The sequence below is a fragment of the Salvelinus alpinus genome, chromosome 11 (genome assembly GCF_045679555.1).
Source record: "Salvelinus alpinus chromosome 11, SLU_Salpinus.1, whole genome shotgun sequence".
Classification (NCBI taxonomy): domain Eukaryota; kingdom Metazoa; phylum Chordata; class Actinopteri; order Salmoniformes; family Salmonidae; genus Salvelinus; species Salvelinus alpinus.
This window is the reverse complement of record NC_092096.1, coordinates 32,614,197-32,641,286: the sequence shown is the minus strand read 5'-3', so window position 1 is coordinate 32,641,286 and position 27,090 is coordinate 32,614,197. Positions and strand designations below refer to the sequence as shown.

The following is a 27,090-nucleotide window of genomic DNA, read 5'->3' as shown; positions in this document are numbered from 1 at the left end:
TATAAGTCAAAACATATTCAGCCAGCTCTAGAATAAAGTTTGTTGGTGGATATTCGTTAGTATCTCTGTCTCCCAAATAGTGTGCTAGTGATGCACACTATAGACTCTCGACATCAAATGTGACCATTTGTGAACAAATGTGCAATGCACTTTCCGAACTGTGAAAAGCAGCATTACACAACGAAGCGTCTAGTCTTCCCGGAAAAGTCACACGAAGAAAGGAGACGCTGCATTGAACCACAGAGTTTTTAAACCCAGAGATGCAACATCAGGTGACTTTCGTGAACGCTTGCTAAACAGACCAGGCCGGGGTTTGTGGTTTGAGAAGTCAATAGAAGTGAAAAAAATCTTCCTTAGTTGAGCCAATGTCTTTAGTAGCTAAAGATGTTATAACTACAACCTCGACAAAGTCAAAAACTGACACGTTTTCATTTTCGTCAAAAACGACTTAATATTGAAGGAGTGCCTTTAAGTTGGCAGTTTGTTTCTGCACATGAGTTTGGCTGCATTCCAAACACTTAAAAGCCGATGACGTAATATGATGTCTGACGAGTTTACATTTGCAGTGCGAGGGAGGAATGAATTCATTTAAATTTAATAAAAAATGTAAAAAGGAGGAGGAAGGAATTCATTTTAAATGGACCGCCCTTGCCCAGAAATCCGTCACTCAATGGTTGTGTTTTCAGCCACCGGTCGCTTTTGGGTGTTTTATATGGCTACAGTCAATTATGATTGCATGTCTACTTATATTAACTATATAATTATTAATATACACCTACTGTATGATAGCTAGCAAATTAATTAGCTAACTAATGTTAGCCTGCCTAGTTATTTCTGAAGAAGGAAAAAAAAAAAATCTACAATTTTCAAAAGCTAACCAAATAAAAACATAATTACTTTTACGAGATGTGTTTGTGCATTAGTAGCACAATTTCAAAATGATTTACACTTGTATGTTGACTCCATATTAACAATGAGGATGTAAAATCATCGCGAATTGAATTATGTGGCGTTTCAGGCCCGAAGTGAACATAATTGTACACTCGCAAACTCCATTAAAAACGAGAGCTGAGGGGCTTATCATTTGAACCGACAACAAATATGTCCGCGGGGATTCCCCCAAGGACATAAGGCGAGGGTGTGTCTTTAATGAGTTTGAAACGCAGCCTTTAGCTAGCCAACGTCACAATGACATCGCCGACAAGCGTGCTCGGGGATTTCTATTAGAGAAGCAGTTTCTGCCTATCTTCATATTGTACTGTCTTTGGTTGAACTCCCGTTCTTTACCCATCAGTGGTGGTTTCCTCTAGTTATTACAGCCACAAAGTTAAAATAGACTACTGTATATCGTAAATATGAATGAAAACAGAAATGTGCTTTCTGGGTTAGGCATAAGGTTAGCAGTGTGGTTAGGTTTAAAATCAGATTTTAAGACGGTCAATTGTAGAAATGGGCGGGTTTTATGACTTTGTGGCTGTGGTAACTGGTGACGACCCCTCAGTGGTTGAACTCAACTCCTCCCCTTTTATTATACCTTCCCATACAGCATTGCGGTGAATTATGGACCAAAGTGGTAAGCGACAAATTGCTCTCCAGTTTCAGCTGTATTTTAGTTTTATTTGTGTATCAGTAGATTTAACTTGATACACAGCGAAATGGATTTAATTTGTAAACTTATTCATGTTCAATTATACTTTACAAGTATTATCAGTGGAGTGTTTAAAGTACACAAATTGAGGCCTTGTAGCAACCTCTCGTTGCCAGCCCACTGCTAGCTAAATTGCTAATAACGTTATATTGCTAACATTAGTTTCCGCAGATCTGTGTTGTTACAGTAATAGCTAGCTAACTATACTTTTTAGAATAAAGTGACGGTTGGAGTTGATCTGCCAGTGCAAAGCTACTAACTTAAATTGTCAGGACAGTACTCTAACCTTCACAAAATATTCAGAATAAATAATGCGATGTTTGTAGCTTAGACTAAGTGTTAGCTAAGGTCTGCATTCTCCATCAATTTCTGCAACTCCAGGCAGTGTTAGCGTTGGCTAAAATGAAACACTAGCGCTTTACTAAACTATTTATCATGGTTATGATCACCTAAGGATTGTCAACTTATAGTGTCATTGCTAGTAGCAAGTATCATGTAAATGTTTGCTTGGTAGCTAATGACTGACTCAGGTCACTGACGTTTTGAATGATCCATCGTTCCCCCACAGACAATGACCTGCAAGGTACGGACGGCTCGGGGAGTCTTGGGGGCCCTGATGTCCGCAGACGCATCCCCATCAAACTCATCTCCAAACCAACCATCAGGAGCAAACCTGCTCCCCGGACACAAAGACCCATGGGCAGGCAGCCCTCCAAACCCCAGGCTGGGGATGAAGGTTAGCCAGCCACAAGTGCTTTCTCATTTTCTCAGTTTTAATTCCCATGGGCTAGGTTTGGGATAGGGAAACCTGTTGCCAGGTCATAGAAGCAAGTTTTCATATGGGACTACTGTAAGGCAACATATCTGTGTTTCTAGAGAGTTTTAGCTTCAAGCAAGAGGAGAGGTTCGACTGTGGTACCAAGGCTGGGGATGTGTTTGCAAGTCAACGGAGGTTCCCCCAGCAAATGTTTTGGGACTTTAAGGTAGTGTTTCAATATCTATCGTTGGTGGGGAAAATGCATTCCACCTACATCATTACTGTGTCATAGACCTCTTGGTCTTTCCCCCACAGTTGAATTTGATAGGTGAAAAGGATGACATTCCAGCACACTTTTGTGACAAGTGTGGTCTGCCCATAAGGATCTATGGACGCATGGTATGTCTCTTCGATCACGTTTTACATAGTGTGTTATGTGTCTCTTAAAATGTTTTTATAGTAAGAGGCTATGAGTGCAGCAGCTTATGTTATTATCTGTATTTACTCACCAGATTCCATGCAAGCATGTGTTCTGTTATGAGTGTGCTTTGCTCCACGAGAAGAAGGGAGACAAGATGTGCCCAGGGTAAGCTCTTGACTTTTATTTTTAACCTACCCACTAGTGCAGTGGTTCTCAACTGGTTTTGCCTCTGGACCCAAATTGAACCAGGTTGTCTCATTCGCAACCCAATATTCGCATTGTGAAACAAAAATATCCCAAATGCAATCTGGAAAAATATCTTGAATGCTGTATTGATAGTAAAGGTAGAAATTATATGACAAGGGAAAGACATTCCCACATTTTTCATTATCAAGAATATGGAAAAAATGTATTATTGACAAAGAATGTTAATAAGCTCACTGGTTTGAGACCACAAAATCAACCAGATCTGCAAAATAGCTCTGCTAATAGCGATATAAAAAATACTTTTATTGAACAAAAATAGAAAAGAGAGATTTACATTTTTAAAAAGTAGATTCATTATTATTTCGACACACTTTCTAACTGGTTGTAATTGTTTAAGTTCTAACTGGAGTATTTATAAAAAAAATTAATACTCAAGACAGCCGCGTCTAGTGACGTTACTTTTGATACCGGAGCCCCGGGGCATGCATCGATATCGCTAAGCAGTTCTAAACAGTGTGCCTAGGCTTGTATCACTTTATCAGAAGCATGCGATCAATGACGTCCGGCACTTTGTTTTGTCGAACAACCACCTGATTGGTTTCGGTAGAAGACCATGTGTGATGTCATGTATACCAATTTGTCTGTTCTAAATTCTTTTGACCATTAGGTGCCACTAGTGTACACTGTGTTGATCAAATCCTTGCGTAATGAACCTATTTTATACACAATTGGCAGGAAATGTTTCCCCGTTACTACCTGCGACCCATTCAAAATGTCCCACCAGTTGAGAATCGCTGCACTAGTGTATTCAACTGTCCATATGCAGGGCTCCTGAGTGGCGCAGCGGTCTAAGGCAGCATCTCAGTGCTAGAGGCGTCACTACAGACACTAGTTCGATTCCAGGCTGTATCACAACCGGCCGTGATTGGGAGTCCCATAGGGTAGCGCACAATTGGCACAGCGTCGTCCGGGTTAGGTTTTGGCCCGGGTAGGCCGTAATTGTAAAATATAATTTGTTCATAACTGACTTGCCTGGTTAAATAAATAAAATAAAAATATACTATCTGTATGTGTGATTGCTGACTGCACTTACTAACTAAACCTTTGTGTTGTTTAGTATGCAGCTCTTCAGCTGCACAGACCCGGTCCAGCGCATCGAACAGTGTCTGCGGGGCTCCCTCTACATGTGCAGCATCGTGCAAGGCTGCAAGCGCACCTACCTTTCCCAGCGTGACCTGCAGGCCCACATCAACCACCGCCACATGAGGGCAGCCAAGGCCTTGGCAAGCCGCCAGGACGCCCTGCACCTTCCCCCATCCACAGAGGTGCCTGACCGCTTCCGTGTGCCCCCGCCTCACCTGCCCAAGACCCAAGGGCATCTCCCGCCCTCCCTCCAACACGGGGGTCATGACCCCTACGGTCAGCCACCACCGGCTTCCCATGATGCACCTCCTCTTTCCCAGGAGACCTTCCGCATCGCCACGGTAACTACACGCGCACGCAGCAACCTCATCACCGTGCCAATCCAGGATGACTCCGGTTCTTCCTCCACCTCTTCCTCCCGTGACCCTCTCCCTCCTGGCCCGGGCCCTGCTCCACCCCCACACCACCACCCTGACTACCCTGGTCAGCCTGTAGTATCCCACCCCCACCACATGATGGCGCCACCACAACAGCACTATGGCCCTCCGCCTCCTCCCCCTCCACCCATCAACCACCCCATGCAGCACCCACCCCAGGGCTCTGGGACACCCCACATGGTGTACAACCAGGCCGGCCCTCCCCCGCCTATGTCCAACGCACCCCCTCCCATTACACCCCCGCCAGGACACATCATGGGTCAGATGCCCCCCTACATGAACCACCCTCCTCCAGGCCCCCCACCTCAACACGGTGGTCCTCCAGTCAATGCCCCCCCTCCCCACCACTACAACCCTAACCCCATGCAGCAGTTCCCTGAGGACCAGGGCACACTTAGTCCCCCTTTTAACCAGCAAGGGGGTCTGAGCCCTGGGATGTGGCCTGCCCCTAGAGGGCCTCCTCCTCCAAGGATGCAGGGCCCCCCTCCTCAGGGCCAGATGCCTGGACCCCATCACCCCGATCAGTCCCGCTACCGCCCTTATTATCAGTAAACTCTCAACACCCCACAAAGTCAGGGGCATTGTTTGACTTGTCCCTATTCCTCTTCACTGGTTTGAATAATGTGAACATGAGTCTCTGGGTTCTGTATGACTGTCATTTCTACGGAAACACTTAAAAGAGACTAGTCTATGGAGAATGTATGTATGTAGCTGTTCACTTTTATTGATATGAACCTTTTGGGCTGTCAAATGAGCAATGATACATTTGAATCGCTCCTGTATTGGTCTCTAATGGACATTGTATCTTGAACATTTTTGGTTTGATGACGTCTCAATAAATATTTTCTAACCAAGTTAAATCAATTTTTTCCCTCAATATTATTAGTTATGGAAACTGTTTCATCCATATCAATAGGGGGCGGTGTATAATCTAACATTTGACATTGTTTGTGTAGGGAGCCCTGTGTTTTGGTTTATCACATGACCTGGATTTGAAACTTTATTTAACGCTTTTTCATCAAACTTCCCCTTATGTCAGATGGTCCAGCACCATCCTTCAGACAATGCTTAATTTTTTTCTTCTAATTCTGATTTCTGGAAAGGGCTAAAAATAAAATGTTAAATCCAATGATTGGCCTAAACATGGCCTTAGTTATGTGTGATAAATTAATATAGCTGCTGGGAGAAAATAAATACATTTTGAGAGGGGTGGCACTGTATGTCAAGGACAAAACACCAAGATTACTTTATTAAAAAGTATTTCACATTTATGACTTATCAACTGTGTTGCGATGTGCAATTTGATGTCACCCTCCCTAGCAAATGCTTCAGGGGATTATTTTTGCTACTAGTAGTGTTTTGCTGTGGACTATTTGCTTTGATTCCAAGGATTGTTGAGGCTATTTGAAAATGACAACCTTATTGTGTGTTCATAAAAAAATGGCTTTGCTACACAAAAGTATACACTGAGTGTAAAAAAACATTAGGAACACCTTCCTAATATTGAGTGCACCCCCCTTTGCCCTCAGAACAGCCTCAATTTCTCATGGCATGAACTCTACAAGGTGTCAAGCATTCCACAGGGATGCTGGCTCATGTTGACACCAATACTTGACACTGATTGGTCTTCACATTATTAATAAACATAAAACATCTGGAATCAGCCTATAAGAGGGTGGCTCTGTTGGTAGAGCATGGTGCTTGCAACACCAGGGTTGGGGGTTTGATTCCCATGGGGGACTAGTATTAAAATGTATGCACTCACTACTGTAAGTCAATCTGGATAAGAGTGTCTGCTATATGACAAAAAGTAACAGGTTTTGGGTTTCAAATCGACCATTACAGCATACTTGTTTGCATCACTTTGACCTTGGACAAAAGATCATTTGGGAACCTTATTATTGCTAAAATGTGTTCTCTGTCAGATCTTCCCTCCCGAAGTTCCATGACTCCCGGTTCGCAGGAGAGTATACCCTGTTACCAAGCTTGTCCCCGGCCAGAGGATAGAACTTCCAATTAATGTTGGATACTTGCAGATGACTTCATTCACAGACAGACTCTTTTGTTCAATCAAAAGTTAATAATTAGGGGGTGCTTATATAGTCCTGTTTCACTATGTACAAGTGGGTAACCTGCACAGGTGTGAAATAGATTTTTTGCATATTACACTCCCACTGAGAGTGGGGCCACAGCCAAGGGATCAGACATTGACAGCGACCCTGGAGAAATTAGGGATTTTACTTTGTCAGCTCGGAGATTTAGCTACAACCTTTCAGTTACTGGCCCAACGCTCCTTAACTGAAGTTCATTGTATCGTTTTGTACCTTTCCACTGAGAAATCCAGCAGAGTTACAGGTGAAGTCGGAAGTTTACATACACCTTAGCCAAATACATTTAAACTCAGTTTTTCACAATTCCTGACATTTAATCCTAGTAAAAGTTCCCAGTCTTAGGTTAGTTAGGATCACCACTTTATTTTAAGAATGTGAAATGTCAGAATAATAGTAGAGAGAATTATTTATTTCAGCTTTTCTTTCTTTCATCACATTTCCAGTGGGTCGGAAGTTTACATACACTCAATTAGTATTTGGTAGCATTGCCTTTAAATTGTTTAACTTGGGTCAAACACTTCAGGTAGCCTTCCACAAGCTTCCCACAATAAGTTGGGTGAATTTTGGCCCATTCCTCCTGACAGAGCTGGTGTAACGGAGTCAGGTTTGTAGGCCTTCTTTTTTTATATACATTTTTTTTACCCCTTTTTTCTCCCCAATGTCATGGTGTCCAATTGGTAGTAGTTACAGTCTTGTCTCATCGCTGCAACTCCCATACGGCCTCGGGAGAGGTGAAGGTCGAGAGCCATGCGTCCTTCCAAACAACCTAGCCGCACTGCGTCTTGACACAATGCACATCCAACCTGGAAGCCAGCCGCACCAATGTGTCGGAGGAAACACCGTACACCTGGCGACCTGGTCAGCGTGCACTGCGCCCGGCCCGCCACAGGAGTCGCGAGTGCGCGACGAGACAAGGATATGCCTGCCGGCCAAACCCTCCCTAACCCGGACGACGCTGGGCCAATTGTGCGTCGCCCCATGGGCCTCCCGGTAGCGGTCTGCTGCGACAGAGCCTGGGCTCGAACCCAGAATCTCTGCGATGCAGTGCCTTAGACTACTGCGCCACCCGGGAGGCCCACTTGTAGGCCTTCTTGCTCGCACACGCTTTTTCAGTTCTGCCCACAAATTTTCTATAGGACTGAGGTCAGGGCTTTGTGATGGCCACTCCAATACCTTGACTTTGTCGTCCTTAAGCCATTTTGCCACAACTTTGGAAGTATGCTTGGGGTCATTGTCCATTTGGAAGACGCATTTGCGACCAAGCTTTAACTTCCTGACTGATGTCTTGAGATGTTGCTTCAATATATCCACATCATTTTCCTCTCATGATGCCATCTATTTTGTGAAATGCACCAGGCCCTCCTGCAGCAAAGCACCCCCACAACATGATGCTGCCACCCCCGTGCTTCACGGTTGGGATGGCGTTCTTCGGCTTGCAAGCTTCCCCCTTTTTCCTCAAAATATAATGATGGTCATTATGGCCAAACAGTTCTATTTTTGTTTCATCAGACCAGAGGACATTTCTCCAAAAAGTAAGATCCTTGTCCCCATTGTCGTGTCTTTACTATCATTAAATTGAAGACTTAGTTTTATCAAAGATTCAATGTAAATTAGTATTACGCGATTAGACTGATTAATCATGTAACCGTAATTAACTAGGAAGTCGGGGCACCAAGGAAGATATTCAGATCACAAAGTTATCATTTCCTAAAATAACTTTTCAGATATTTATCTTCTTAATTAATGAATTATTTACTTTATCTCACGTTAGTCTCATTCCAAACGTTGTAAGCTGTTGGTTATCTGCACGAACCCAGTCTTCACTATGAGTCATCCATACATACATTTTCTTAAATCATTTATTTATTACTAACTAAGTAATTCACAGAAATGCATAAACAAACAAACAAAGTAAATATGGTTACAAGAAATGATAGGAGAATGTGCCCTAGTGGGCTAGACCGGCATGGCGGCTTGTTAGACCAAAGGGAAGTGGGGGTCGACTGAGAAGTCACTACAGAGTTAATAATTATAACAATTTAAATGCTAATCCTTTGCACATGTACGCTCACTCATTCGGGAACAATTGCAATCAATATATATATTTACGCTCAGTGTGTCGTCTTGATCGCTGTTGAAAAGTTAGTTTCTGTTGGAGAGTTTCCGTCCTCTCTCTCTCTCTCTGTCGCAGGTTAGAGTGGATAGTTCAGAGTGACATTCATTCGTGTTGTTGTAGAATGGATGTTTCGGCGGTTGTCGTTCTTCGCGTTCAATGATACTGAATTTCTAGCTGCAGACTAGTAATTAATATCAAAGACTTGTTATTATTTTGTCGGTATCGATAGTCTAAGAGTTTAACCACGTGGTATGGTTAAAAGATTCAGCAATGGTCTGCAACCTTTGTACTCCCGTGATTGAGAGAAACATGGTCTGGTGATAGAAAACCCGAGTGGGGGTTTTATTCGGAAGGCCGAAAAAGGGCTGTCCCAGGATGCCTGACCCTAACTGGGCTCAGGGGCGGTCCTCTGATTTAGTTCAACTCAAAAGGGAATTAGAGTTTCCTTCATTAAACAGTCCAAAATCACATTGTAAAATTGTGTAAACAGTATCATACTCACTCATTCATCTTATACAACAATTAGATGTAAACCTCATATCTGAGGCTATTATATAAACAGCGTTATGGTAATGTGGCCACACCGTCTCCCATCAGCTTCCCCAAGTTGTAACAAACGGACCAGTTCGAAGCTGGATTCTTCACCGATCTTTTATACTTTCTCCGGAACATGAAATTTGTTCATACCTCAAGTTCTGTGAGGTGGAAGAAATTCCTTTGTTTTCTATTAAAGCTTACTCTGCCTCTTATACTGTGTGGCCATGTGGCAGGGTCTTCTCCTCAGGAATTTACGACCTCTCTCTGACCACAGCAGCCTAGTTGAAGGAGGCAAGGGGGAGGCAGGTAGAGGGGGATGGGGCTTGCTATACCCAAATAGGCCAACGTCATGACACCATGTACAGTTGCAAACCGTAGTCTGGCTTTTTTTATGGCGGTTTTGGAGCAGTGGCTTCAAAAAATAGCCTTTCAGGTTATGTCCATATAGGACTCGTTTTACTGTGGATAAAAATACTTTTGTACCTGTTTCCTCCAGCATCTTCACAAGGTCCTTTGCTGTTGTTCTGGGATTGATTTGCACTTTTCGCACCAAAGTACGTTCATCTCTAGGAGACAGAACGCGTCTCCTTCCTGAGCGGTATGATGGCTGCGTGGTCCCATGGTGTTTATACTTGCATACTGTTGTTTGTACAGATGAACGTGGTACCTTCATGCTTTTGGAAATTGCACCTAAGGATGAACCAGACTTGTAGAGGTCTACGATTCTTTTTCTGAGGTCTTGGCTGATCTCTTTTGATTTTCCCATGATGTCAATCAAAGAGGCACTGAGTTTGAAGGTAGGCCTTGAAATAGATCCACAGCTACACCTCCAATTGACTCAAATTATGTCAATTAGCCTATCAGAAGCTTCTAAAGCCATGACATAATTTTCTGGAATTTTCCAAGCTGTTTAAATGCACAGTCAACTTAGTGTATGTAAACTTCTGACCCACCTGAATTGTGATACAGTGAATTATAAGTGAAATAATTTGTCTGTAAACAATTGTTGGAAAAATTACTTGTGTTATGCACAAGGTAGATGTCCTAACCGACCTGCCAAAACGATAGTTTGTTAACAAGAAATTTGTGGAGTGGTTGATAAACGAGTTTTAATGATTCCAACCAAAGTGTATGTAAACTTCCGACTTCAACTATATAACTGAGTAAACAAGTTGATTATACAGGTTTGAATTTATCAAGAGTAGTAAAACTACATGTGTGTCTGGCATTTACAATGAACAAAAATTTAAACGCAACATGTAATGTGTTTAATGAGTTGAAATAAAAGATCCCAGAAATATTCCATACGTACAAAAATCTTATTTCTCAAAAATGTTGTGCACAAATTTGTTGACATCACTGTTAGTGAGCATTTCTCCTTTACGAAGATAATCCATCCACTTGACAGGTGTGGCATATCAAGAAGCTGATGAAACAGCTTGATCATTACACAGGTGTACCTTGTGCTGGGGACAGTAAAAGGCCACTTCAAAATGTGCAGTTTTGTCACACAACACAATGCCACAGATGTCTCAAGTTTTGAGGGAGCGTACAATTGGCATGTTGACTGCAGGAATGTCCACCAAAGCTGTTGTCAGAGAATTTTATGTTAATTTCTCTTCAATAAGCCACCGTCAACATCCTTTTAGAGAAGTTGGCAGTACTTCCAACCGGCTTCACAACTGCAAACCACGAAGGAGTAATTCTGTCCGTAATAAAGCCGTTTTGTGGGGAAAAACTCATTCTAATTGGATGGGCCTGGCTCCCTAGTGGGTCGGCATGGCTCCCAAGTGGGTGGACCTGTGCCCTCCCAGGCCCACCCATGGCTGCGCCCATGCCTAGTCATGTGAAATCCATAGATTAGGGACTAATTTATTTATTTAAATTGATTGATTTCCTTATATGAACTATAACTCAGCAAAATATTTGAAATTGTTGCATGTTGCGTTTTATTTTTATTCGGTATAGAAGAAAACATACAAAAGGCGTGTATACAGGTATTAGCAGTCCAATATCAGCACATCATCATATCAAGCATGTCGTGCATATTTAGCCTATCCTTTATGAGATCTTGGGTTACAAGCCAGTCCAATCATTACTCACTACATTAGCACATTAGTCTTTGATTATTACTTGTCATTATTAACCATTAAGATCTACCTATATGCCTCTAATTACATTAAATTACTTTGGGGGCAACAAACTATGAGCTCTGACATCTCCAGACCCTTCAGTCTGTTACCTGAATGACAAAGAGTCTGAACATAGTGTGACACTAAGACCTTTGTGTACAGTCGTGGCCAAGAGTTTTGAGAACAACACAAATATTAATTTTCACAGTCTGCTGCCTCAGTTTGTATGATGGCAATTTGCATATACTCCAGAATGTTATGAAGAGTGATCAGATGAATTGCAATGAATTGCAAAGTCCCTCTTTGCCATGCAAATTAACTGAATCCCCCCAAAAACATTTCCACTGCATTTCAGCCCTGCCACAAAAGGACCAGCTGACATCATGTCAGTGATTCTCTCGTTAACACAGGTGTGAGTGTTGACGAGGACAAGGCTGGAGATCACTCTGTCATGCTGATTGTTTGAATAACAGACTGGAAGCTTCAAAAGGAGGGTGGTGCTTGGAATCATTGTTCTTCCTCTGTCAACCATGGTTACCTGCAAGGAAACACGTGCCGTCATCATTGCTCTGCTCAAAAAGGGCTTCACAGGCAAGCATATTGCTGCCAGTAAGATTGCACCTAAATCAACCATTTATCGGATCATCAAGAACTTCAAGGAGAGCAGTTCAATTGTAGTAAAGAAGGCTTCAGGGCGCCCAAGAAAGTCCAGCAAGCGCCAGGACCGTCTCCTAAAGTTGATTCAGCTGCGGGATCAGGGGCACCACCAGTACAGAGCTTGCTCAAGAATGGCAGCAGGCAGGTGTGAGTGCATCTGCACACACAGTGAGGCGAAGACTTTTGGAGGATGGCCTGGTGTCAAGAAGGGCAGCAAAGAAGCCACTTCTCTCCAGGAAAAACATCAGGGACAGACTGATAGTCTGCCTAAGGTACAGGTATTGGACTGCTGAGGACTGGGGTAAAGTCATTTTCTCTGATGAATCCCCTTTCCGATTGTTTGGGGCATCCGGAAAAAAGCTTGTCCGGAGAAGACAAGGTGAGCGCTACCATCAGTCCTGTGTCATGCCAACAGTAAAGCATCCTGAGACCATTCATGTGTGGGGTTGCTTCTCAGCCAAGGGAGTGGGCTCACTCACAATTTTGCCTAAGAACACAGCCATGAATAAAGAATGGTACCAACACATCCTCCGAGAGCAACTTCTCCCAAGCATCCAGGAACAGTTTGGTGACGAACAATGCCTTTTCCAGCATGATGGAGCACCTTGCCATAAGGAAAAAGTGATACATAAGTGGCTCGGGGAACAAAACATCGATATTATGGGTCCATGGCCAGGAAACTCCCCTGACCTTAATCCCATTGAGAACTTGTGGTCATCCTCAAGAGGCGGGTGGACAAACAAAAACCCACAAATTCTGACAAACTCCAAGCATTGATTATGCAAGAATGGGCTGCCATCAGTCAGGATGTGGCCCAGAAGTTAATTGACAGCATGCCAGGGCGGATTGCAGAGGTCTTGAAAAAGAAGGGTCAATACTGCAAATATTGACTCTTTGCATCAGCTTCATGTAATTGTCAATAAAAGCCTTTGACACTTATGAAATGCTTGTAATTATACTTCAGTATTCCATAGTAACATCTGACAAAAATATCTACAGACACTGAAGCAGCAAACTTTGTGGAAATTAATATTTGTGTCATTCTCAGAACTTTTGGCCACGACTGTACACACAATTCCCTAATGTGTCATTGACGCTACATATTGTGAATTAATATGTTATGCTTGAGGTTCCTGCTTTATCTTCTGAATGTCCTGTGAATGATCTGGCTGTTTCTCCAGTAGCATGGCGTAATGAAGTGCGGAAGAACATGGACGTCTTCATCACATCATCAAAGTACATGAAGCTGATAAAGAAAAACATAACTTTTTGATAACAATTTTAAAAAGTTATAATCTTTTCAAATATTATCATAAATAAGACTGGTGGAGTTATTTCACACATGCAGCTAACAAAAATATAGGGAAATGTCTGCTCTACCCAAAGTGATGAGAAGACGATGTGTATCAGACGATTGTGTATCTCACAACACCCCGTATGCCATGTCTTGAAATTTGCAGACCGACTGATTAAAGGTACATTTACATTGTAATACTTCTGACAGCCAACCTTCTAGCGTCACCCATAATATTTTGACTTTATAGCATTCCCTGAAAGCATGGTGTCACAAATGTAGAGAGGGACAAGTTTAGAACTACTGAGTTTATTAACGCATTATATATATATAAAAGCGGGATGAAACCCAAAGTGCAAAATAATAAAGTGCTCAGGAAATAGTAGTAGCGATTCCTCTCAGGAAAACAAGCAACATTTACAATGACCGACAAAGACAAATGACAGAGGGAGTATATATACAGGGATAGAGTGAGGATTGGAACCAGGTGTGTGTAATGATGATGAGACAAGTCCGGGGTTGAGGAGTGTAGGGCGTTTGCCAGCAGCAGATTCGGCAGCAGCTAGAAGGCCGGCGACGCAGAACGCCTGAGCTGTACAGGAGGGGGAGCCAAAGCTGGCGTGACACATGGATTATTGACTTATTTTTTGTTTTACACCTAAGATATGACTGCCGTTGTGCTGTAGAATTTGTGAATTAGTTTATACTGGATTCTGCGTACATTTTTGTTAACTGTATTTTCGGTAGTTATGCTCCAACATTCCCTCCATCTTGTGTCAACATCAGTTATTTTTAAGTCTTGATTCCGATAGGTGATATTTTTTTCTAAGAGATTGTCAGTTGGATATGCTCTCTGCAAGGTTTTGTATATCTTACCTATCATATGAATATCCTTTTCTGACCCAAATAAGATAACCTCAACGTTGCTCTGATGTCCAAAAGATTTTAACTGGAAATGTTGTGATATGTCACTTTTAAGTTGCATGTATTTGAAAATATCTACATTGGTCAGTCCAAAATTGTTTTTTAATTCTGTTTTTTAATCATTATTATTATTGTACATGATTGTTATTAATGTAGCCTATTTATTAATCTAAACCAGTTCTTTAAATATGCAAAACGTGTTTTGTTTCATTCTATTGAGACATTTTTGTTGGCTAAATTAAGTTCGGTCAGTCTTTTTAATTGTGTGCTCCATATTTAATTTAAGATAGGTTATAAAATAAATATCATTAGCATATTGCAAATATCATTAGTAATTTGTTGGGTACGGTAGCCTTTCTTTGTAATTGCTGCAATCTAGACTGTCCAAACTTTTGTGAAGGTTAATAAAACCAGTTCACAAGTGTTTCGTTTCATTCTGTTCTGCTATCCCTGATGCAGTAAAAACACATTGAATAATGAAGTAAGCTTCATACGACATATTTTTGAGTGCAAACTTATTACACCTCTTTGTTTGCCCGTATATAAAAACCCATGTTTTTCTCTCCCCGACTCCAATCCCATGTCATTTAGATCAATAATGCAATTGGATTTTTTATTTTTATTTTTTATTGCAACGACACAAATGTATGTAATTTAACCACCTAGCACCCCTACTTCCCACGGCTATGGACACTGTATTACAGTACTATGTGATAGAATATACAAACAACTTCCACTTTGTTGCAAATTTTGCTGTACATTATTGATAAACACTGGCTTGATATTCCAGTGACTTTAGGAACACACACTTCAAATCATCCATTTCCTGTAGGATTGAATGTAAACTATCTATAGTTTGCCGCTCTTCTCTTTTAGGTTTATCAGATCATTATATTTAATTTACTTTAAGAATAGAAAAATAGTAGACTACAATTGATCCAGTTTCACTTCTTCAATTCCATTTCTTCAGAATCAGAACTCCTACTGCCAGTTACATGAAAGGTCCCCGAACAAACTGTCCTTAAACTCCAAAGTTGTTTTACTGAGGGGAGTATCCATATGACTAATGTACTCAATAATAACATCCAGCAGACTTCATCTCCAATTGAATGACCTGATAAGGCAGATAATATGGACTGAATTTCGTTTTTTACAGTATAAAGTCCAAAGACGGTCTGAGATCTACTGTCACTTCATCTTATAGGATATGATAAACTTTATTATCCCTAAGGGGAAATTTGTCTTGGAAAATTAAAGTCATACACTGAGTTTACAAAACATTAGGAACACTTTTTGCCCTCAGAACAGCCTCAATTCTTCAGGGCATGTTTGACTAGGTATCCCCCTTTCCCTTTCTACAAGGTGTCGAAAGCATTCCACAGGGATGCTCCAATGTTTCCCACAGTTGTGTCAAGTTGGCTGGATGTTCTTTGGGCGGTGGACCATTCTTGATACACACGGGAAACTGTTGAGTGTGAAATGTTTTTGCAGTTCTTGACACACAAACAGGTACGCCTGGCACCTACTACCATACCCCATTCAAAGGCACTTAAATATTTTGTCTTGCCCATTCACCCTCTGAATGGCACACATACAGTACACAATCCATGTCTCAATTGTCTCAAGGCTTAAAAATCCTTATTCAACCTGTCTCCTCCCCAATCATCGACACTGATTGAAGTGGATTTAACAGGTGACATCAATAAGGGATCATAGTTTTCACCTAGATCCACCTGGTCATTCTATGTCATGGAACACTCAGTGTATCTAATCATTAACAGAGATCAGGATGATGATTCCTTCATGGTCTGTGCCAAGTTTATACTGTACTTCTTCAGTTCTTCTTCTTACTAACAATGGCTTCTACACCACAAGACACGCAACGGGAACTTTGAATTCATTGATGAATTTCTTTAGCAAAAGAATGAAGCATCATCTCAAAATGTAAAATGGTAAACCCCATGTGACCTACTTGTTGTGTGTATGTACTGTACTGACATGTATGTGTAACTGATAGATGCACACACACACACTACATATTCATGTTTTTAAACGTATGAACATTGTAATGTATTTTGTCTGTAATGTATTTTTGATGGGGATCCTAATAAATCAAAATCAAACCAAACATACTCTGCTTATCTGCATCACTGTTTGAGAGTTATTCACCTCATCTGAAAATGTTTATATTTTTTTAACCTTCATGACATATATATCTACTGTGTAGGATTCACAATGGCATTTCTAAAACAATATGTGGGATCCAAACCAGGCAAATGGATCAGTGGCTTTAGGGTACGTAAACGTTGAGACACTCATCAGTCCTCATCTCTTATCACTATTATAACCACATTGAAAGTGCTCTTTTGGATCCATTGAGGTCTTGCCACCTGGAAATACTGGAAATACCCCATACTAACCTCCACCAACTTAATCAATCAGGGTTACTGTTGTATCCCCAGAACAGTTTGTCAAAGATCTCTACTTAATCATCTCTTATCAGGGCTTTATCTGTGACCAATATATCAAAACCACGTTAGTCATCCTATAACTCAATATAACTCAATATCTCAGTTACAGGACGTTCAGATGTCCAAATACCGTACTGCTAATATTGCTTCATTTCTTGCTGGCGGAAATACTTTGTGCTAAGAAGTACATTTATTTTACATATAAAATACATCAAAGATAACATTCCTATAAAATCCCTATGTACACGTATAAAATGCAACATTGTCAAGCTATTTAAAAATGTTTTTGAAAATAAATAAATGATATGAATGACATTTTCTGATATTTCTTTCAAAGTCTCAATGTCAAAAACATTCAAATATATTTTATGTACAATTATTAGCTCAATAAGTGGTGTCCTGTGTACATATGGTTACTGTATGGTGTCCATTTTAGGACAGCATCATGTGTCCTTATGTCAATTATCACCAGAAAGCACAGCGATCACAGGAAATGCATGCCATCCCAGGAAAGGAAAGTACTGTACACATCACTACACTCTTAGAAAAGTTGTTCCAAAAGGGTTCTTCAGCTGTCCCCATAGGAGAACCCTTTTTGGTTCCAAATATAACCCTTTTTGGTTCCAGGTAGAACTCCTTTGGGTTCCATGTAGAACCATCTGTGGAAAGGGACAACCGAAGAACCCTTAAAATACTGACATCTGAGAGTGTAGTTCTGGAACTAGAACTTGGTTTCTGTCTCTGAGACCTGGGGAAAGCAAAGAGATTTAGATTTTATTTTGTCAGCTCATCTTACTGTAATTTTATTTTTCTGAATGATTTTTCTGAATTACCTGTACCTCCACATGAGTTGCAACATTACGAGAGTTATCATTTTAAAGGGATTGGTGATGATTATTCATTACAAATGTAGAAAAGATCTGATGGGTCTCTGTTACTTACATGTACAAATTTGTCCCTGCTACGCAAACTCGACACACCATTGCATTGGTTGCCATGGATAGTGGCTGTTGTTATAACCTGTAAGACAACATGATACACAAGAATGAGACACGTTCCTGTGTATGAACCGATGTGGGCCAAGATAAGGTTTGGCACCTCTTATCTAGTCTGTAAGGGTGGAAACATCAATAGATACACAGTATATTTCTACAGGTAAATGTTATACCTTTTCACAGACTTTTGTGTTTTCAGAGTTTACTGGATGTTTCTCCAGGATATGCAGCATGGCATCGTGGAGAGTCAGGAAAAACATGGACGACTTCACCTCGTTGTCAAAGAACATACAGCTGTGCAGTTTCTTCAGGATGTACGCTTTGGACACAAGGGATGGATATCGTTAGATCAATCACTTCACCTCTATTTGTTTCAGAGTGATTGAATTCAGCGTTGAAGAGAAAAAGGGAGAAGGAATAGATGGGACAGATGGCTTGTCTTAAACCAGCTTACCGTCACATGCCACAATGTAGACCTCAACTTCAACCCGAATGAGCTCTTTGAGTGCCTATAGGTCACAGCAAAATATCAGTACCCAGCAAGTAGAAATACTCTGGTAAAATAGACAATCATCCCCACATTCCACAGGGTTGTAACGGAAGAGTTTTGTTTTACCGCTTTGAGTCCCTTGAGGGCAGAGACGTCGAGGAAGGAGACGGCTGAGAAGTCCAGGATCAGGCTGTGGACGTCTACTCTGGGGACTTGGATGTTGGCAGGAAGCTCAGAGTTCCAGTTCACCTGGACAGGAAGGTCCTTGAAGTCAGTGGGCTGGTCCAGATCCTCCATGTTGCTCTCATCCTCAGACTCCTCAATGGGACCAGAGCTGGTGAGCAGTAGGCCTTTCTGCACAGGGAGTACCACAACATTACCACAACCTCTTATTGTGAAAACCTGACTACATGTAGAAGGTGATCTTTGGAGGTCCATCCACCACTATGGGATGATGATTCATTTGTTTTTCATATACATGCAACCCCAAGACCATACTGATAAGGCATGTACTGGGATGAGTACCTATAGGTAGGTCCTGCAGCGTGTGCATGATGTCTGTTGATTTTGGATTGCTAAAGGTATGTTGTTGCCAGGTGTGAAACTAATGTTTTGGGCTAGACTGATTTATGACATGCTTATGGCCATTTGAATTAAACTTTATGATACAAGGGGCTCTTGTAAAGTGTTAACGGGGTAACTTTGTGAGTGGAAGTTATGTTTTGATGGGTTTCTAAGGGCAACAGATAAGTGCACCACTACTCACAGATGTCATCTGCAGCTCTCCTTTCTTTAGAAGTTTCCTGATCTTCCTCAGGGCTTTGTTTCTCTTTCTCAACACCCTCAAAGGGTTAAAGCCCACCTGAAAACACATCAAAGTCAAGTTGAACCCTAATTAGCAATTGCACACATGAAAGTGGGAGTAACTGTTACACATGGGCTTTATTGTGAATGAGGCATATTGTTTACCACTGCCTTGGCCATCATACAGATCAAGGTTAAACTTAATCTTATCTTATCTGCATGTGCTTAGTGTTTAGTAAGGTGCAAGTAAAACTTTAGTAACACCAATTTGTATGGGCACTAATGCTATACAACCTGGTATACTATATTACCTCATACAATGAGGTGGTATTGACCTTCATGAGTTTATTTGATCATTCTTTATGACCTTTTTCCATTGGATCAAATCCGATGAGAAAATAAGATGTCTTAATAAGTAGATCCGTGAATCATTACCTTATTGGACCATGTAATGGAAATTGTAATGCAAAAGGCCTATGTGTAAATGTGTTTGGCAGAATTCTTAATTTTACATGTCTAATTGTGTATAATTGCTTACTTACAGCTTCCACCAGCTTGCCTCTGAAAAAATCTATATTGGCAAAGAAGATGGGTGACGGTATCCTGAAGATCTTAACACCCTCTGGCTCATAGATCTGGAAAGAGATATATAAACAATAGAACAAGGACCATGTGTAGACACACCATCTTCACAGTCCTGTAAGATTACAAGATAATGGTGAGTGTCTTTAGTCCACATTACAGCTTACTCACACTCATGTAATCCTTGCGGTCTTTGTAGATATCTGTTCCTGTGATATTGGCCAGGACACTGCAACGTGGGCTGGAATTAAATGTATGCAGAAATGTCACTATGACATTGTGTTCCAGGGTTGGGGTTCATTCTGAATTGAGTTGTGAATTGGTCTTTAATTCCAATTCAATTATTGAATTTGAATTAAATGTGAATTGGCCACATCCCACAGGAAGCAGCATTTTAATTAAATTTGAATTAAAGGAAGTAGAATTGAATTCAATGAAATTCATTGTAATTCAAATGGATCATTTATTCCATACATCATTATGCACATGTTTATTTTGACATCATGCATGGTTTCCAATACTTGAAACATTTCATTTTTTAAACTCATCCTCCTAAAAAGAGTATTAAAGAATTAACAGTGGTCTGGAAATATTCTAAGATAATTTTGTCTGTAATAATTTAGTAAATATTATTTAATAAATATTTAGAAAAATACATTTCCCACAATGCATTAAATCCAACACTCCAGAATAGAAGGGAACACCTAAACATTTTAGGGTAAAAATACAAATGAAACACTGACATCTGAGTTATAATCCCATTTTTCTTGATGGTATCTGTATTCTTGAGTAAGAGGTGGCAGATTTTTTGGGCAAAATATTTATCAAAGGAATGAGACTCGTCTGTTTCATGTCTCAGTTGAATTTATTTGAATTGCTTTGAATTCAATTATACTTCCTTTCATTAAAATTCAATTCAAATTATGCTTCCTGTGAGGTGTGGCCAATTTAAATTTGAATTTCAATACTTGGGTTGAATTGAATCAAATTCCGAAATTTCGAATTGACCCCAACCCTGGTGTGTCCACCTCCTAATAACATTGAAACTGACAAAGAATAAAAAGAGACACAAGTTCAACTTTTTTTTAGGTATTTGGAGATTTGTGCCCATACTCACAACTGAGCCCTGAAGACAACGGTGAGCAGCTCGATCCCTAGACCTACAGCCAGCCCCAGATCCAGCCCCAACAGGATGGAAGCCAGGCAGGTCACCAGCCACACCACCTGGATAAAGACATGGAGGGGAGACAGGACAAGGGGATGCGGGATGGAAGGGATTGGAAGAAATATGAGTTCATTATTACAGTTGGTAAAGACATCACTCCTTGTTTCCATTTTAGGTGCAGTTCAGTGGGAGTGTCTCAGAAGACTCACACAGTCGGGCCGGTCTCTCCTCCACAGGTAAGGGACTTCTCTGATCTGCATCAACATCCCCTTCAGGTTGACTATGACCACCGCCCCCAGCACCGACTGTCAACACAGAGGGAAAAGGTCAGGCAATGACATCTTTGATGATCAGTCACAAGAGTTGCACAAGACTTCCATCTAAATTCCAGTGCTCCTATCTACTTCATACAGTGTGATTCATTACGTAATGTTCTAATCTTAGATGTTAAGTCCCCTATATGGTTCTGGACTGGTTCCGACTGACATTTTGGTGAATGCCTTAGGGTCCAGTGCTTCCGCTCTCTCAGCAGAGCTGACTCGAAGTGTCAGGTTTCAGACCCCACATTTGCATAGGAAGTGATATGTCACATTTTCTGACCTATCCAGACAAAGAATCGATTTAAATGACAGAGCCCATATAAGGCCCATATAAGGTCTAGTGAATCCAACGGTTGTCGTTTCATCTCACTTTAATATTCTCAGCCGGATTTAAGAGCTCTCAACATGAAAACATACTAAATTGTTTCATAGAATTGAAACAAGAACACTTTCCCTTGGTCACAGACAGACAAAATCACTTAGTGCTTAAAGCTGAAGGAAGCATTTCAGTCTTTTCAAGCCCTATTGCCCCACTTTTGTTGAATAAGAAAAACAAATAATATGTGATTTTCAATATTTTCATTATATTTGTACTATATACTTGAGCTTGTGTCCTCAAAAGCGACTACACCTCAGCAATTTATACAACTTTTTTTTACAGAAAGGTGAGTTCCAGAACTTTCTAAGACTATGCAACATAAAACTATGCAACGTTATTGTTTATGGCCATCTCATGAAAAATAATTACACTTGGGTATGTCTATTTAGGCAGAAATCAAAATGTTGCCCTATCATTCAACTCCTAAAGTCAATTATATTGTAAATACTGAGAGAGTTTTACCTTTGGGAGTGGCTCCAATAAGAACCCGATAGCCAAGGTGACGACCATCACGATGAGCGCTGACAGTAGACCAGCGATCTGAAATGATGAAATTACACTTTATTTTACTCACATTTAGCTATTCACAAAACAACTACAGATAAGCACTGTTTAATCAGTGTTTCCCTTTGATATATTTAATAAATTATCATAATTTACTAACTTGGTGCATTGTAACTCTGAGCCAATTCTTTCATTCCTCACTATGTACTGTAGGTTATGATTCACGACAAACTATATCACATTCTCTCTCCCATTTGTACAATTCTATCTGGTTTGGACTATGATAAGTTATCAGTTATTATTACAATAAAGATAGGGAGACCCAAATAGGTCAATATTTCATAACTTTTACGGCTACATCTCTTGGATAAAGAACTTGTACAGGAAGGAACTCTAAGTATGGTTGTGTGTCTGTATTCTCAGACAGCCTCTTGGTTTAGTAGTTTACCTGGGTTTTACCACCTGTACTCTCCTGTACCGCACTCCTGGAGAGAGCTGTGCTTGCTGCAAACGACTTAAAGGCTGCTCCAATGATGTTACTGGCCCCAAAAGCTATCAGCTCCTAGAGAGCAAAACAAGGACAAATACATGTTTTGGAACTGTTGATATTAGTTCAAGTCTTATGTTGATAGTTTGTATTAGGCTGACACCCCTAATTCACAAGCAACAATCAACACATTTTTCTGTATCACCTCGGCTTCCAACCCCTCCTCCTAATGTTCTGGTTTTGGGACTCACCTGATTTCCGTCTATGATGTAATCGTGTTTGACTGAGTAGACCTTGGCGACAGAGAAGGCTACAGCAAAGCCCACTATGGCCATAGGGAACACCTCAACAGCAGTCTGCCCGAAGATCTGCATGTTCGGGGCCATAGGTGACTCATACCTAACAGATTGAGAGGGAGAGGTATTGTTAGATCATTTTCCATCTATTCTTAGCCATTTTAATATGCAGCAAACAGCTTTTTATATGTGCTTACCCCACTGGAATACGGCCGACAACATCAACTTTATAATTCACCCGGAAGTTGAATGCATAGGAAACGCCACAAGCGATGACAGTCTGCCAAAGTCATTACCAAAATCAATGTATCAGTTATTAGCAGGACTAATGCAATCTGGTGATAAAACAGTATATTTCAAGAGAATCTGGTTACCTTGTCAACTTTTACACAAAGCTGTGACACACTGCAGGCCTATTGTACATCAGTACAAGTTAATGTATTTTCCTACAATTCACCTGATTGTCCTCATCTGCCGTACTGTGAGTCAGTGTGAGAATAAAACATCAATACTGTACGTTTCACAAAAGCTGTCTCCTTGCTACAATGGCATTGTGCTTTGGATCAATACACTCTTAGAAAAAAGGGTTCCAAAAGGGTTCTTTGGGTACCATGCAGAACCCTCTATATAAAAGGTTATACATGGAAATCAAAATGGCTCTACCTGTAACCAAAAAGGGTTCTACCCGGAAACAAAAAGGGTTTTCCTATGGGAACAGCCAAAGAACCCTTTTAGGTTCCAGATAGCACATTTTATTATAAGAGTGTACTACGATAGGAACAAGGGAGTGACTGTTCAGGATAAGAATAGCAATGCTTCCCGATGCTTATCTGTGATAATATGATCTGTACTTTGTGCAAGTACATACTCATATTCAAATGTATATTAAATAGTGAGACACATCTACATAAACAGTGCCCCACACGGGGATGCCTTTTTCTTATCTCTTTGAAAAAAAGGTGCTATCTAGAACCTTAAAGGGTTCTTCGGCTGTCCCAGTAGAATAAACCTTTGTAGAACCCTTTTTGGTTTTAGGTAGAACCCTTTTGTTTCCAGATAAAACCCATTGGGTTATTTTTTCTAAGAGTGTAAATTCAATGGTGCCCCGTATGAGGCTTGTTCTTGCCACAATGTTTCCCAATTCTGATCTGTGTATGCTGACATATAGACCTGTAGCCCCAGTTGTGATGACATAGTGCACACAGTGCCACTCACCATGATAACCTCTATGGGGATTGGAACAGGCAGCTTGGCTTTGTATCTATCGTTGATTTCCTTCACTATGAACACCACCACCATGATCAGTATGGACGTCACCAGGTCACACACGTTGGTCTTCTCGATCTGGACAAAGATCTTCTCCAGGGTCTGAGGATGACGTCAGTTAATATTGATGACAGTAATGAAGAACCAGTTACAGGGTGTGAGAGTTCAGTCAGAGGTCTCTACACCAAGCCATGACTCATGAATTATAGCTTTTTCTGAAATCTTGTGGGCACTTGAGGAAGACCTGTGCTTAACTGTGTAAGATAAGATACAATGAGACACTTGTTTAGCTTATCAACACTGTTTTATTCTTCAGCGCTTTAGAAACCGATCAGATATGATGGATAAGATTTGAGGGTGTTAATGAATATATATCTGTCATAGCTAAGTCATTGCATATTTGGATATCAGTAGAAAAAATAATACTGAAAGACATTTGACCTCATCCTGTCTCTCTTCCTTGACTTACATAGACGATGGACAGCGGTCCACTGAGTCCCGGCACCACCAGGCCCAACACAAACTTCAGCTGGGACACCAGGATGTGGACAGCAGCCGCGGTGGTGAACCCAGACACCAGCGTGTCTGACAGGTACATGACGATGAAGCCTACCTGCAGCAGACCCATGGCCAGCTGGCAGAGAAGCAGAGGACTCATGTTAGAATATGGGAGAATTGTTCATTGTTCATTTTAGATTCAGAGTACAGAGAGATACAGTATGAGTAATGTACAGTACATGAGTGATAATGCTGAGGTAATGATGATGTTTTACCTGCATTATCCCCATGAGGAAGGTGACAGAGGCGGCCACCATTACTCTCTGCTCATCGCTGGTCAGCCCCTCAAACCCAGTGATGTTGACTGGGGGGCCTTCGTCAGGCACAAGCCTCGTCACCACTGCACCCACCATGAGGCTCAGAACAGGGAACGCCCCTGGAGTGAGTGGGGTGAGGAGAAAGAGAGAGGAAGTGAAGATGAGGAAGCAGTGGATGGAAAGTGGAGAGATGGGCAGAGAGAGGGCGGTAAGTACAGTAAAAAGGTGTGATAGCTTGTGATGGTCAGAGCAAAACACTGTACACGCACACACACACACATGCACAGTACTTACCTACTGAGATATGTCTGGAAGTGCCAAGGAAGAAGTAGATGATCACTGGGAAGAAGGCAGTGAAGAGTCCATACCATGGAGGGAGGGAGGCTAGCAGGGAGTATGCCAGACCTGTCAATCAAACAAAAACAATGAACAACAGTTTACAGTGCATGTTAAATAACTCCACCATAAGTCACTGGAGACTACGACAGCATTCAAGAGTCATCATGATCCAGATGTTTTAAGTATCTATTGGCTCTACTGTGTGCCAATGCTAATATGATAATGTGATAATAATGCCTGCTAATAAAGATACGTTAACATCTCTTCTTTCAATAAACACCTATTAATAGGTGTCTAGGATCAGATAATGTATTTTAGGTGATACCACTATCGGACCTGATTACAGTTCTGTAAAACCATAGTTCATCAGTATTCTTCATTTTCAACAACAGCTCTCTCTCTCTATCGATGCTCAAAGTGTATGTTTTTGTGACGTTAATGAGGAGGTCTACAGTTCTTTATCAAATTATTTCTCAAAAAGTGTTATAGGAACTGCTTTGATAGATCCGAAGATGCACACTGGTTGATTGAGGTGGGTTAGTGTGGGTATTAGCTTCACCTTGTAGAACAGCTACCAGTCCAGTGCTGACCCCAGATACAATATCACTCAGAAACCATTCCTTCAGCTGGTAGATTCTCATCCAACCAACGAAAGGCAGCAGAGAGAGCGCTGCGTTCTTAGCTCGCTTGAGGTCACAACTACAGTTAACACACACACCATTTTTAGTTAGACTCCACAGACATTACTTACCAGTAGTTGATAACATCTAAGTATCTTTATGCACACATTTTGGACATAGAGTATGTAAGATGATAGGACTGATCTTTAAACTAGATGTATGCTTTTAGAGGACAGTTACCGTATCTGTAAGCAAACTAAAGACAATCAGGGCGTCTCAGGTAAAATGTCACGTGGGCCCACCCATCCACACCAAATGAAGACTAAACTCCTACAGTGATTTGAATTGTAATAACTGACAACTGCAACTGCACTCCTACAGTGATTTGAGTTGTGATAACCGACAACTGCAAAGCAGTTTCATTGTTTTTATTTCAGTGATGTCTGAGGTGTAACTGCATTAGAGCTGTCAAATCAGCAAACAACTTCCGGGAGTTTACCTACCGCGAACATTGCCATTGGATGCGCTGAGTTGCATTAATTATAATCACAAGCAACCTTGTTACAAGTTGGTACACTGGAATGTGTGTTGTAATAATCGTGACAATGACCAAAGGAGCAGCCGCTCACCGATTTGATACCTCTTAATGTAGTTACATGTCCGACACCGCCAAAACACCAGCTATGCAAGTGTCTGCTATCGCCGGTTAACTCTTGATCTGATTGAATTTAGGCCGAAGTGTTGCGTCCATGCACTGCAGCTTATCATAAGGCTACCTTCAGTGTTACACAAAACAACAAAAGCAAAACAACAGAAGAAACTTGATGGATTCTTACGTGAAATACTGCTTGACATGGTGCCGCACGGTCTTATGGTGCCTGTGGATCTTCTCATGTTCGTCTGCGAAGGCGTCCTCTGAGTAGAGTGGCCTGGTGACCACATACTGCTTCATCTTTACCCTCTTCTTCTTGATGAGTGGTGCGGCACCTGTTCCTCACAGGGTCTCTGAGACCTATCAATCACATTTTAGTGCAGGTTCCTGTCATATCTTTCCCTCCCGCCTTTGAAAGTAACTTGACACAGACGATTACTGTGGAGCTGCTGCACAACAAAGGTACAGCTACCGCCACACACTAACTAACTACATCAGCCTGTGTCATTAGTGTCACAGCT

General features: G+C 41.2%; 2 protein-coding genes across 3 annotated transcripts; one reads left to right on the top strand and one right to left on the bottom strand.

Annotated features, from left to right (window-relative positions):
- The first annotated feature begins 1,483 nt into the window (after positions 1-1,483).
- Positions 1,484-5,473, top strand: LOC139533995 (E3 ubiquitin-protein ligase Hakai-like). Of its 2 annotated transcripts, XM_071332572.1 has the most exons (6): positions 1,484-1,573; positions 2,217-2,384; positions 2,525-2,631; positions 2,721-2,804; positions 2,918-2,991; positions 4,151-5,473. In XM_071332572.1, exons 1-6 carry the CDS (start codon positions 1,561-1,563, stop codon positions 5,163-5,165), a joined length of 1,461 nt encoding a protein of 486 aa, XP_071188673.1. In that variant the 5' UTR covers positions 1,484-1,560; the 3' UTR covers positions 5,166-5,473. The 2 variants fall into 2 exon arrangements, with proteins under 2 accessions (XP_071188673.1, XP_071188674.1); XM_071332573.1 differs by lacking the exons at positions 2,525-2,631; positions 2,721-2,804 and having other exon boundaries at positions 1,490-1,573.
- Positions 5,474-17,576: 12,103 nt separating this feature from the next.
- Positions 17,577-27,090, bottom strand: LOC139533298 (chloride anion exchanger-like). The gene is made up of 20 exons (XM_071331367.1): positions 26,754-27,090; positions 25,857-25,996; positions 25,253-25,363; positions 24,917-25,077; positions 24,613-24,777; positions 24,093-24,245; positions 23,075-23,157; positions 22,833-22,980; positions 22,543-22,656; positions 22,053-22,130; positions 21,101-21,196; positions 20,844-20,950; positions 19,898-19,967; positions 19,687-19,779; positions 19,107-19,202; positions 18,467-18,694; positions 18,305-18,359; positions 18,024-18,169; positions 17,798-17,875; positions 17,577-17,603 (listed from the first exon to the last, which is right to left on the bottom strand). The coding sequence occupies exons 1-20, from the start codon at positions 26,867-26,869 to the stop codon at positions 17,577-17,579; spliced, it is 2,265 nt and encodes a 754-aa protein (XP_071187468.1). The 5' UTR covers positions 26,870-27,090.

What these genes read in the sequence shown, in the direction of transcription:
- LOC139533995 (XM_071332572.1), top strand. An exon ending in ACCCCAGGCTGGGGATGAAG is followed by an intron (nt 2,385 to 2,524) that starts GTTAGCCAGCCA and finishes CTGTGTTTCTAG; the next exon opens with AGAGTTTTAGCTTCAAGCAA. An exon ending in AAATGTTTTGGGACTTTAAG is followed by an intron (nt 2,632 to 2,720) that starts GTAGTGTTTCAA and finishes TTTCCCCCACAG; the next exon opens with TTGAATTTGATAGGTGAAAA.
- LOC139533298 (XM_071331367.1), bottom strand. Translation starts at nt 26,869, where the DNA reads ATGAAGCAGTATGTGGTCACCAGGCCACTCTACTCAGAGGACGCCTTC. An exon ending in TCCCCATAGAGGTTATCATG is followed by an intron (nt 23,158 to 24,092) that starts GTGAGTGGCACT and finishes TGACTTTGGCAG; the next exon opens with ACTGTCATCGCTTGTGGCGT. An exon ending in GCAGGGACAAATTTGTACAT is followed by an intron (nt 17,604 to 17,797) that starts GTAAGTAACAGA and finishes TGCTTTCCCCAG; the next exon opens with GTCTCAGAGACAGAAACCAA.